Here is a 12,884-nt window from a genome sequence, read left to right on the forward strand (position 1 = left end):
CCTTTCCTGAGTGCTGGTTAGTAATGATGTGTTAAGATGAGTTTGGTTTTCTTTTCTTAGCTAAACAGGCAAGTGAAGTTCACATTGAAAAATCACAATAGATTTTTGTCTTAGCCCCACTTATAGTGGAAAGGTCATGGATATGTAATCAGAGGATTTGCTTTTGAATCTTTGGGTTTTTGTTTGTTTGTTTGTTTGTTTTTACCATCACTGCCATACGATCTCCGACAAAGACTTTTTCACTCTTTCAGCATGAGACTTTCTGTAAAATTAGTCTGTTGGACTAAATAAATGATCTCAGGAGTCTCTTGTGGGTCTAAACACTATTCCTCATAAAAAAGCTCCTCTACTGGGAGGTTTTCCGGCCTTAACCCAGAGAGACTGTGATCAGCTTTGACATTTGCCAGACTCCAGGTCATGGTGTGTTGAAGACATGGGGGAACTGGTAATAATAGGCTGCATTTATAAAGCGCTTTAAGGTTTGCATTTCATCCTCACGACAACCCTGCAAGGTAGAAGCTATTAGCATCCCCATTATACAGATGAGGAAACTGAGGCAGGTAGAAGTTAAGTGACTTGCCCAGGGTCACTCAACTAGCTGCCCTAATGCAAGCCAGCGTTTACTGGAAGTACCTAGAAAAAGAGGTGGTGAGAGAAGTGCTAACCGGGAGACCCCAACAGACAAGGAGTGCCTGGGGATAAGTGTATAGAGCGCCCGTCTGCAGTCAAATCTGGCCTGGGACGCTTACTAACTGTGTGACCCTGGGTAAGTCACTTAACCCTGTTTGAGCTGGAGAAGGAAATGGCAAACCACTCCTGTATCTTTGCCAAGAAAACCCCAAATGGGGTCATGAGGGGTCGGACTGCACAAAAACAAAAATCGAAGGGGGAAAGGGGCGGCCAGGACTAGACCGTCTCTCGGATGAGCCCTTCCCGCTGCTTCAGGGCGGGCTAGGGAAGTGTTCACCGCTAACCCTCCACGAGGGGCACAGGACTCCCGGAAGCCGGGATCCCAGACAGCCCAGCCAATACTTCGGACAAAGGGAGGAGCCGACAGCCTTCGGGGGCGGGGCTTGGGAGGAGGGGACGAACCAGATAGCCGTAGAAAGCGGGATTGAGAAGAAGAGGACGAACCGTTAGGCGTCAGGAGGCGGGGCTTATAAGGAGAGAACCAGCCGGCAGGCTTCTGCGCCGAGAATGAGAGGCTAAAACGACAAGCCTTAGGAGGCGGGGCTTGGGGGAGGGACAGGAAAGGGAGGTTCTTCCGGCCCTGTGGCCCCACCTCTTCCGCTTAAAGCGGGGTTGGGAGGTGGTGGGCGGAAACTCCACACATGAGTTGCGTGGAAACCAGACTGAGGAGGGGCGGTTGTTGCCGGTGGCCGTGAGGTTCCTGGAGCTGCTTTAGCCATGTCTGCGTTTGCGACTTGGCAGTACTGCGGGGAGCCGGGCGAAGGGCAGAAGGCTGCGCTGGGTAAGGCTGCTGCCCCTCCCAAACCCGGGGCCGGGGAAGGCAGGGAGAGTGGGAGCAGCTTTCCTCCCTACCTGATTTAGGGGATGTGGGAAAAGTGCGTGCTAACAGCTGGAGCGTCTGCCCCCTCTGTGCCAGCACCTGCCAGGGACGTGCTTGTAACCCCGAGGCAGGACTGGTCGTCCTGACTCGAGTCCAGCTCTCTGTCCCCTGTACCACCTGGTTGTCTGGGAAGAGAATGATGTGAGACGCTTTGAAAATACATGGTAGTAATAGATTGTGAGAGCCTGGAATGCCTAGATGAGTTTGAACTTTGTTCTGTAGAAGTCAGGCAGTCATTAAAGGATTCTTAGTCTGTTGAAGTCTTTATCTTAAAGCTCTAGCTCAGATGCTGCCATCTCGGTGACACCATCCCTTATTTCCCCAGCTAAAAGTGATGTTCCTCGATCTCTTTTCTTTCCTCTCATTCCTCTTTTTCGCTACCTGTATACGCCTAACCGAATTCTAACATTAAAATATTTTTGTATACATGTTTTAGCCCTGTGACTAGATTGTATGTTTCTAGACTGCTGTTTTTATTCCTCATATCTCCCCCACGACTTCTCCAATATCTTATACATCATATAAGTAATTATAAGTAGTTAATAGTTAAATATAAATAAATGGTTGCTAAGTTAATTGATTGTGGCTCCAAGATTTGTGCCAGGATCTGCTGGTGCATCTCCAAGACTAGATGGTGAAGGTTGGAGTCAATGGATTTGGCTGTATTGGGCTCCTGGTAACCAGAGATGCTTTCACCTCCAGCAGGGTGGGCATTGTGACCTTCAGTGACCCCTTCCTTGAGCTCAACTCATGGTGGATATGTTCCAAAGTGATTTCACCCATGGCAAGTGATTCCACCCAACTGTCAGGGCCAAGAATGGAAAGCTGGTGATCCATGGAAAAGCCATTATTGCTGTCTCCCAATATTAAATGGGGAGTTGTTGGAGCTAAGTATGTAGTGGAGTCTTCTTCTGTCTTTACCACAGACAAAAAGACCAGGGCTCACTTGAAGGGTGGAGCCAAGTGGGTTATTATTTCTGCCTGTTCTGCTGATGCCCCTTTGTGACAGGAGTGAATCATAAGAAATATGATAATTCCAGAAAGATCATCAGTAATACTTTTTGTACCACCAACTGCTTGGCCCCAAGGTCATTCATGACAACTTTGGCATTATGGAAGGACTCATGCCACATTCCATGTTACTGCTACCTGGAAGACAGTAGATGCCCCTTCTGTCTGGCAAGTTGTGGCCTGGCATTGCTCAGAATATTATCTCTACTACCATTGGTGTTACTAAGACTGTAGGCAAAACATTGGGCAAGATCCCAGTGGATCTGTTGTGAATCTGACCAGCTGTCTGGAGAAACCTGCCAGTCATGATGAGATTAAGAAAATGGTGAAGCAATTATCTGAGGGACACTTGAAAGACATCTTGGGCTACCTAGAGGATCAGATTGTAACCTGTAACTTTAACAGCAGCACCCACTTTGCTACTTTTTATGCAGGAGTTGATATTGCCCCTAATAACCATTTTGTCAAGCTCATTTTCTGGCATGACAGTGAGTATGATTATAACAACCATGTAGTAGACCTCATGATCTACATGGCCCCCAAGACATAGAGTAGAAAGCATGGTTCTTTATCCCCAGCCAAAAGAAAATTTTCATCACTGGGGAGTCCACATCCGGAACCTATATCCCTCTACTGTGGATCTTATGCCCCAAACATAGTTTTTGCCCCAAGGCACCCCTCTAATGGGGGGGAGAAAGCTCTGAGTCCTATGTTGTAGACCATCAAGAAAGTCACAATATTGGGGCAGCTAGGTGGTGCAATGGATAGAACATCAGCCCTGGAGTCAGAAGGACCTGAGTTCAAATCTGGCCTTGGACACTTACCCTGTATGGCCCTGGGCAATTTACTTAACTGTACTTGTCCCCTCCCCCCCCACACACAAAAGTCACCTTATTCTATGCAAAAAAATAAGTAAATAGACTGAACATCTGAACTGTAAGGAAGGGTAAGCAGGTAATGGTGTGAAGGATGGATTAAAGAGGGAGAATTCAAAATGGCCCCTCTCTTTTCTCTTTTCCGTCAATCATTACCATTTTTCCACTTCAGTTGGCATCAAAATTTCTTTCCTGTGGCCCATTTCAGTGCATTCAGCCTTCCATAGCTAGCTGATACACCACTGTTTATGTGTTGATAGGGTATTTTTTTTTTCTTTTTTCAATAGCTAGTCCCTTACCTCTCTTCCCTCTCCACTTTCCATTCTCACTGGATATGCCATCTAAGTAAAATATACAATAACAATAACACCAATAGCTCATTTATGTAGTACTATATAGTACATTTATATGTGGACAGGTTTAGGGATGCTATTCTTAGGTGTCTGTGTGTTATTTGACCACAGAGAATGATGCCACTTCAATTTTCCCCTCTTGCCTTTTTGTGAGGCAGTTGGGGTTAAGTAAGTTGCCCAGGGTCACACAGCTAGTGAGTATCATATATCTGAGGCCTGATTTGAACTCAGGTCCTTCTGACTCCAGGACCATTGCTTTATCCACTGTGCCACCTAGCTACCCCCTTCTGGCTTGTTTTTCTTATTTTCCAGTTGTACTTTATCAGAGTACAATTTTATCATCAAACTTTGTTTACTTTTTGTCATCAAATTTCCCTTAGCCTCTCCCTCAGGACCTAGTTAGATATTTTAAAACTACTGTGACTGTCCCCTAATTTTTGATCTCCCATTATCCTCTCATTCTTTCTTGCCAAAACTAGTTTTGTCTGTTACCTCTTATATGTAAAGGAAGGCTGGATCTGATAGGATTTGCTTTCTGTGACATTCATAGATTCTATAGTCCAGAATTAGGGATTCTCTTAAGTGCTTCTCTGTTTTTAATACTATGAACACCCAGTTCTTTTTCTTTAATCTAATTTTTTTTAAAAATCCACTCTATATTTAATACCATTTCATTTATTGCTTTCTTATTTGTTACAGTTCAGTTTTCAAATGGGAAACTTAAGAATTCTGAAAATGTGAATTTTTCCTTATATAAGAGCAAAGACACCGCTAACCCCAGGAAGAAGTTCAGAAGGATACTGGTAAGTTACTTTGTAGTTCATCAGTTTCTGCAGGACCAGGTAAGATGGTCTTTTTTCACAAGGTGGTGTGTGCTTGGAAACAGGACACTGACTCAAAATGATAACAGTTTTGCTTTAGGGGGTCTGGGGGAAACTGATTAAAATACCAATAGGCTGTTAAAATCCAATCAGTTAGCATTTCATGCTTGGCTCTGCTAGGTGCTAGGGGTACAAAGATGGAAATGAAGTAGTCCCCAACTTTAAAAGGCACTTATTTGCAATCAGAGGAGACATCATGTACACATCTAAATATATACATAGTCATTTGGGGAGTCGGGGAGGATGCACCAACATCTGGAAGCAGGAGGTGAAGATCAAGAAACACCTCGTGGGAGGTAGCTTCTGAGGTGATCTTTAAAGAAAACTAGCAGTGGTCTTTCTTACTTTGAACTGAAATCTGCTCGTGTCCATTTGTCCTGGTCCTGTTCTGGGGTCAAGGAGAGTGAATCTCAGCCCCTTTGCATGTGAAAGCCCTTCAGATTCTTGAAGACAGGTCTTATTTCCCCTGTTCAGTATCCTCAGTTCCTTTGGTTGATTTTCATAACATTGTTCTTGTTCATTGTCTCTGCGCTCCTTCTTCTAGATATGCTTTAGTTTGTCAGTGTCCCTCCTACAGCGTTTGCACGCAGCTGAATAAAGTTGAATTCCCAACGTACTCTGATCAATACAGACCATAATGGGATTATTAACTTCATTTAATACAGTCTAAGATACCTTTATTGTAATTACGTTATATGTTATTGACATAATTGAGGTTGTAGTCAGCTAATACCTCTAAGTGATTCATAAAAATTGCTATTTATCCACATCTCTCCAATCTTCTACTAGAGGATTTAAAAAAAAATTAGGTACAGGGCTTTACATTTATCACCAAATATTTTAAAAATAAATATTTTGTTAATGCTTTTTATGTGTTTCACTTTCCAATGATTGATCTCCCCATAGTCTTCCCTCTAACAATATAGTTAAGCAAAGCAAATCAACAAATTGGGCACGTACGGTGGGAAGAGTGTAGCATTTTATTTTATTTTATTTTTTCAGTTGATATTCTCAATTTATTAAAGAAAGGTGAACTTTTTTAAAAACGAGGGTGAGACTATCACAGCTTCCCGTACTGTGTAGTCATGCAAACAAACTAAAGACGACGCCGTCCACATCTGCTTTCCTGCAGGGGCGGAAGTCCTGGCACCAGAATCAAGTCCCTCTCTTCTTACCACTGATCTTCTGTTTTGCTTGGAAGCATTCCCCAACCTCACTCGAGTAACCACACTGAGCATTTCATAGACCAAAAAGTATAGCATTTTAAAAGCTCTCATTCAGATTCCAGCCCTGCCACTTACTACCTGTGTGATTCTGGGCAAGTCCACCTTTCTGGGCCTCAGTTTTCTTGTCTATGAAATGATAGGGTTGGACGAGTAGGTCCCTTCCAGTTCTCAATCTTTGATTACAAATGCCTGCTTCTGCATCCAGATCTGTAGCCCATCATCTCTCTGCCACAAGGAGGAAGGTTTGTCCTCTGATGCTGCCTGGTCACTGCACTGATCAGAGTTCTGATGTCTTTCGGTATTGTTTTCCTTTACGTTATTGTGGTCGTTATGTAAATTGTTCTCTTGACTTTGCATCACTTTATTCAGGTTATAGGATCATAGATTCATAGCTGTAAGGAAATCTTAACAGCCATTATGTCTAACCCCCCTTATTGTTTACAGATAAGGAAACTGAGGCATAAAGAAGGTAAATAAGTGCTTTCTCCAGAGTCACAGAGATTGTAAGTGTCTGAGGTGGGATTAGAACCCGCCTTTCTTAACTGAGTCCATTGTCCTAGCCACTGATCCATGTTGTTTTCCCAAGTTTTTCTGATCTTTTCACAATCATTATTTCTTACAGCACACTGTTATTCCATTACATTCATATACTACACTCTGTTCAGTCACTCCCAGGACATACACATCCACTCTGTTTCTGTTTTTAACACAAAAAATTGCTTCTGAAGCATAGGAAGACTGGTATCAATTTGTGTGATGCAGAATGAAGTGATCAGAAGTAGGATAATAATATACACAGTGACTATAGTACAGAAAGAAAGACCAAAAAAGTTGAAACCAAATTCTGTACAGTTATAATGACCAAGATTGGCCTTGGAGGAGAGTTGGGAAAACATACTTCCCTCTCTCTCAGCAGTCTGTGACAATGAGCGAAGAACATTGCATGTACTGTCAGATTCAATTGATGTGCATCATTTCGATGAACTGCTTTCCTCCCCCCATTTTTTCCCTTTGTTGAAAGGAATGGCTTGCTTAATGGATAGTAGAGGTCAGATAGATAAATTCAGAAATGAAGGTGATGTGAAAGCAATAACTATAAATAAAATTTTTTAAATGTTACTATCCAATTTGGAACTATGCCCGAAGGACTATAAAACTCTGCATACACTTTGATCCAGCAGTACTACTCACTACACCAAAGAGATCAGAACAAAGAGAAAAGGACCTATTTGTATAAAAATATTTATAGCAGCTCTTTTTGTGGTGGCTAAGAATTGGAAATTGAGGGGATGCCCATTAATTTGGAAATGGCTGAACAAGTTCTGATTGTAATGGAATATTATTGTGCTATGAGAAATGACAAGCAGGATGATTTCGGAAGAACTTAGAAAGACTTATGTGAACTGATGCAGAGTGAAGTGAGCACAACCAGAAAAACATTATCCTCAGTAACGGCAATATTGTATGATGAGCAGCTGTGAATAACTTAGCTATTCTCAGTAATACAGTGATCCAAGACAGTCCCAAAGGATTCATGATGAGAAATGCAATCTCCTCCAGAGAAAGAACTTAGGGCATCTGAATACAGACCGAAGCTTGCTTGCTTCCTTCCTTCTTTCCTTCCTAGTTTTCTTCTACAAAGTCACATTCAGGGAGGGGTGAATGGAAGGAAGGAAGGATAGAATTTGGAACACAAGACTTAAAAAAATGTTAAAAATTGTTTTTATATGTAGTAGGGAAAAATAAAATATTATTTTATAAAATGTTGCTACTAGTATTTTTATATACAAAAAGTTTTGTAAAACTTTCCCTCTCTGACACCCATGGGGTATATGTGCCCGAAAGTGACATTCCTGAGTCAAAGGGTGTATACAGTTAGTGATTTTTTTAGCATAGTTCCAAATCGTTTTCCAGAATGGTTGGACCAGTTCACTCTTTCACTAACACTGGATTAATGTTCTTGTCTTACCACAGCCCCTCCGCCATTTATTGTTTTGGTCTTTTGTCATCTTTTCCAGTCTGATAGATTTGAGGTGCAGAACCTTAGTTATTTTATTTTAGTATTTCTCTTATTAGTGATTTTGAGCATTTATTTAACCTGCTGACTGACTCATTCATGGTTGTTGAAAAGCTCTTTTGAAAGCTGCCTGTTCAAATTCTTTACCCACTTACCTCTTTCTCTCTTTTAAATTTCATCTTATTGGATTTGTCCCACTGTTCAACCTCCTGAGCTCTTTTTGGCTCCTGATTCTGAGATGTTCGTACTGAGCTTCATTGAGTTTCAAAATTTCATTTATTTATTCATTTAATCATTTGTTTTGGCAAAACTTGTATCAGTCTGTTTGTAAAAAAAAAAAATGAATGAAAACTGACTCCTTGGCCCTGTGGCCACACCTAATTAAGGCACATAATTCAGTGACTTTCTGTGAATTTACAAATTGTAGGCAAATAATCTGGATTATTCAGTCTCAGTGTATGTATGGTTTGGATTTTGTTTTGTTTTGCGTTTCACATTTTTTCAAATTTTTTTTTCAATACAAACATTTTCAAATTTCTTGGGTACTTTATTAAGCCTTCCCTTTGTTTTTATTTAGTGCACATAGACATTAAATATATGATATTAATATAGTCAGCTTTTAGTTATCTTCTCTGATAGAGGGGAACAGAGACATTTAATCCATATAGACAGATATAAATATAGATGTATAGCTAGCATTGAGCAGTGTCTTTTGTATTTGAAGAAAGATATCTGATCTGGGAATTAATAAAAGTTCAAACAAAATTGTGAAGAGATGATAAACCCACTGTTCTGCTAGCCCTTCTTTCTCCCCTCCCCTCCACACATATGCTGTCCTTTCTTGCTAGGGACAGACAGCCTCACCTCCCAGATAACAGGAGCTGACTGGCCTTCTCTTGCTAGCATGAACTGAACAGGCCTGTACCTAAGCTCCTTAGCCCTAATTAGCACAAATGAATGAAGCCTTAAAATATATGTGCCCAAAGAAAGTGTTTACTTCTAGGCATCAGTTATTAAAAGTAAGAATTTTCTCTGAGATACATATTAGCACAAGTTGTTAAAGCTTCCTATCCTAATGACTTTGCTGATATTTAAAAAATAGATCCTATCTTGAAGCTCTGCACCTTTGAACTTGGAGCAGAGTGAGGCCAACATTTTCTGACATGGCCAATGTGGGAATTTGTTTTGTTACAGGGAGTTGATTTTTCCTATTCTTCAGTTTGGGGGCAGGGGGTGGGGCAATTGGGAGTGTGGGGCTAAGTGATAGGATTGCCATTTTACAATCATGTCAGTACTCAGGTTTATTAAAATCTTTTATTTGATGTTCAGTATAAAAAAGAAATTTTTTTGGAAAGAAAAAATATTGTATGTTGATAACATACAGTACTGAAAAGATCAGGAGCCAATGGTTTTTAAAAAAAAATTCTGTACCTTGAAAAAAAGTAGTATTGTCATTGTTATTCAGTTATATCTGACTCTTTGTGACGCCATTTGGGGTTTTCTTGGCAAAGATTCTGGAGTGGTTTGCCGTTTCCTTCTCCAGCTCATTTTACAGATGAGGAATTGAACTCATGTCTTCCTGATTCCAGGTGTGGTGCTCTATCCACTGTGCCACCTACCTGCCCTTTAAAAAAAAAAAAAGAAAGAAAAGTTTTTATCCAACATTTAATCTGAAAGTATTTTCTAGATGTGGTTTTAGAGAATTGACTTGATTTTCCTGAAGGCTTTTCTTTATAATGGAAAACATGTTGTATGCTTAGGGTAGGCTAACAAATCTGGATTGAAGAAGAATTAAATTCTCAACCTGGCCTAAATTTCATCACTATCTTGAGTGAAAAACAAAGGTAAAAAGGTTTTTTGGATACCATAGGAGTGCAGCACCTAAACAAACCACCAGGGGTCAGTGTAGCCTCAATAAGACTATGGTTCCTTGAATGGAAATGAAGAGTTCATTTTTTTTTTGATACCTGCTCATAATTGAACTCATCCATTAAGTCAAATGCCATTCTTTATTGCCAGATTTAAATTTTTATGATACTGTCCACTGTGGTTTGTGGATCACTTTTACTAAAGTTTAAAATATATTTTATAATCTAATAAATATTAGATGCTAAAATGATACTGTGGATTACCCAGCAGACTCAAGGCCATCATTCAGATCAGAGACTGATAACAAGTGCCATGAGTGCCATTATTATGCTGAAAATTGATATTGACTTATAGTTTATTTTTAAATGAAATAGTAGTTCAACTGTCTTAAAGTCCAGGGACCTTGAAGGCCCCAATCTCCAGGCTTTAAAATGTCCCATTCTTGTCTAACAGTATCTAATCCTGTCTCTGGCATATTGGATAAGCTTAGGAAAGAAAATAGAACAATGGCAGACACTTTTTATATATTGATAATGAAATAATTCCTCTTTTTTCCTCATTTTTTAGGCTGCTGAAACAGACAGACTTTCCTATGTAGGAAACAACTTTGGTACAGGAGCACTGAAATGCAACAATTTATGCAGGTGTGAAAGGATGGTGGGGGTGGTTGTTGTTTGTGGAAGTGGGGGAAAGTGACTTTACTTGCTTTCTGTGGTATAAAGAGCTGGTTGCTTGGTGCAGTGGGAAGAATTTCACTAATTCGTATCTTGTGATAACGACCAGAGCTAGCCTAAAGTTTTACTTGGCACTGTGAAGGAAGGTTTAAAACACAAAACAGAACAGGGTAAACAAAATTGGAGGGACAATTTTAATTTGATTTAAAGAATAACGTGATTTGCATATATGTACTATGGTAATATTGTCTGTCAAAATGGACTCTACAGAACCACTACAGAAAGTTTTCCGAGGTATGGTATGTGTATGAAAATAAGAACTGCCTTTCTTTTTTTAATGTTTTATTGATGCTTTTTAAAAATACCACAGCCATTTCCCAATATTCATCCTTGTCCCCGTCATGGAACTGCTTCTTATAACGAAGAGAAATATTTAAGTAAAACAAACTGACACAGCTACCACATCTTGACAGTGTGTGCCACAGTTCCTTCTGTGTCCTGTACCCCACCTGTGTCTTATTGAGGGTGCATGGTCTTCAGTTCTTTAAAGCTTAGATTAAAATCGAATTCCTTTGAACTTTCTCCTATTTAGCTCACATATTTAAATAATAATACTATTATATTTTTGTACCTACATAGAGAAGATTCAGAGTATTTATACAGTATGGTTTAGTGTAAATTTTGAATACTTATAAATGGAAAGGATAGTCAATACAAGATACAGAAATGTGAAAAAATTTTTGTTAATATGTTAATTTTTTTTTTATTTTGGTAGGTATTTTGTTGGTGTTTTCAATAATAATTCTGGCCAAATGGAAATATTTGATGCTGAATTGTTTAACATGCAACCAGTGTTTTCAGGTAGGTTCTCCTAAGAAGCTTTTACTTGTTTTTGGCTCATTATATATCTTGATTGACTTTTAAGTCTATGACATTCATCTTAAAAAGGTGAAATTATGCCAGTTTTCATTTCAGTGGTAAAATTTTAGAAAAACATTTGGAAATAGTAACTCATTTGAAAAGATATTTACACAGATTTTATAGTGAAAATAACAAGAATAGATTTTGAGGTAATTATCACTAAAGTTAATCCAGTCTTTACTGCTGTACACAATCTGAATAGGAATGAGTGTAGGAGCCTTATTAGTGGGTAATAGAGGTTGCAAAATAATGGAAGTTAATGGAAAATCATAAAATCATGGAATCCTATGGTTAAGAGGGGTATTAGTTTAGTCCAGGGGTGGGGAACCTGTGGTCTAGTTCATTCCTAATAGAAATTCTCTTTATATGTAACACCTATTTGGCAAGGTGCTCCCCACAAAGATTACAGATGGTCTGTATCTTTAAGATGTACACTTTATCTTTGAGATAGACTGACTCTTTAAGGGTCGCATGGAATGTAACAGAAAAGACATTTTGGAGCCAGCAATTGAGATTTCACTTGTAACTGTCTTACTGTGAAGTTTTTCTTATCATGGAATCAGGCAGAGTAGAGAAGTGCGTGAGACTTAACTTTGGTTTTTGAGAATCTGTGAGGAATGTAGAGGAGTCAGAGAAAACGTGAGGAAAAACTTCTCTTGTTAGAACTAACAATTCTGTGAAGAGTCTGTGTATTCCAGAGAGACTGTGACATCTCCAGAAAGAAAAAGGACTAATATAACTCAGGTACTTAGAGACTGAATTTAGCTTTTATCTTGAGAAATGTGAAATGGATTCCAGAGAGAATTTAATTGTGTTCTGGAGTGAATTGAACAACAAAGTGAAATCGTCTGTTGCTTTACTAAGGGTTGAAGTTATTCCTGCTGGGCCTTACTCAAGCCGGTTGCCCGGTAGTTTTAGGTCTTTCCTCCAAACTCCTTTTTCACCCTTTATCATCTGCTTCATTTTTTCCAGGTATCCTTTTTGTCCTTGTAGTCAAGCTATTTTTTTTTTTTCTCTGAGGCTCTGTTTCTAATTGTAGTGCTGCTCTCTTCTTTTGGGTTTATTTCTTGGGCATCTCTTAACCCATATTTCTACATATATGGTGTTTGGTATTTTCTTCTGTTTAGTCATGTTTCCAGCCTCAGTTCCTTGTTGGGACTTTGTGCCAAGGCCAGACTCTGTTCTCTCCTGCAGCCTTGGATGTGGTGGTCAGGCTTGAGTTTGGTCTTGTCCCCTGTTTCCTAGTACTCCTGCCCCCTGGTGCTCAGAGTGAGTGGACTTCGTGCCCCTGTAAGCTTCATTCAACAAAACTGTGGCCCCTTCAAATGGGCTTGGTCAGAGCCATGTAACCTTATGGCACCTTGGGGTGTCCTTGGCCAGTGCTGTGGGCTTCTGGCCTCTTGGAGTGTCCCTTGTCAGAGCACTAAGGAATTCTGTCGCTCCAGATTCCTGGCAAATTTCAGGCCTATATATCTGTGCCCAGAGGA

General features: G+C 39.9%; 1 protein-coding gene across 1 annotated transcript in view; it reads left to right on the forward strand.

Moving 5' to 3' along the window:
• The first annotated feature begins 1,286 nt into the window (after positions 1-1,286).
• POLR1E (RNA polymerase I subunit E) overlaps positions 1,287-12,884 on the forward strand; it is a 31,140-nt gene continuing 19,542 nt past the window's right edge. Inside the window, exons 1-4 of the mRNA XM_027858995.1 lie at positions 1,287-1,471; positions 4,509-4,612; positions 10,370-10,446; positions 11,252-11,337. Coding sequence (XP_027714796.1) covers positions 1,408-1,471; positions 4,509-4,612; positions 10,370-10,446; positions 11,252-11,337 — 331 coding nt within the window. The 5' untranslated portion in view covers positions 1,287-1,407. The remainder of the gene's footprint in view (positions 1,472-4,508; positions 4,613-10,369; positions 10,447-11,251; positions 11,338-12,884) is intronic.

Source organism: Vombatus ursinus, unplaced genomic scaffold (genome assembly GCF_900497805.2).
Source record: "Vombatus ursinus unplaced genomic scaffold, bare-nosed wombat genome assembly UNPS02014158.1, whole genome shotgun sequence".
Taxonomy (NCBI): domain Eukaryota; kingdom Metazoa; phylum Chordata; class Mammalia; order Diprotodontia; family Vombatidae; genus Vombatus; species Vombatus ursinus.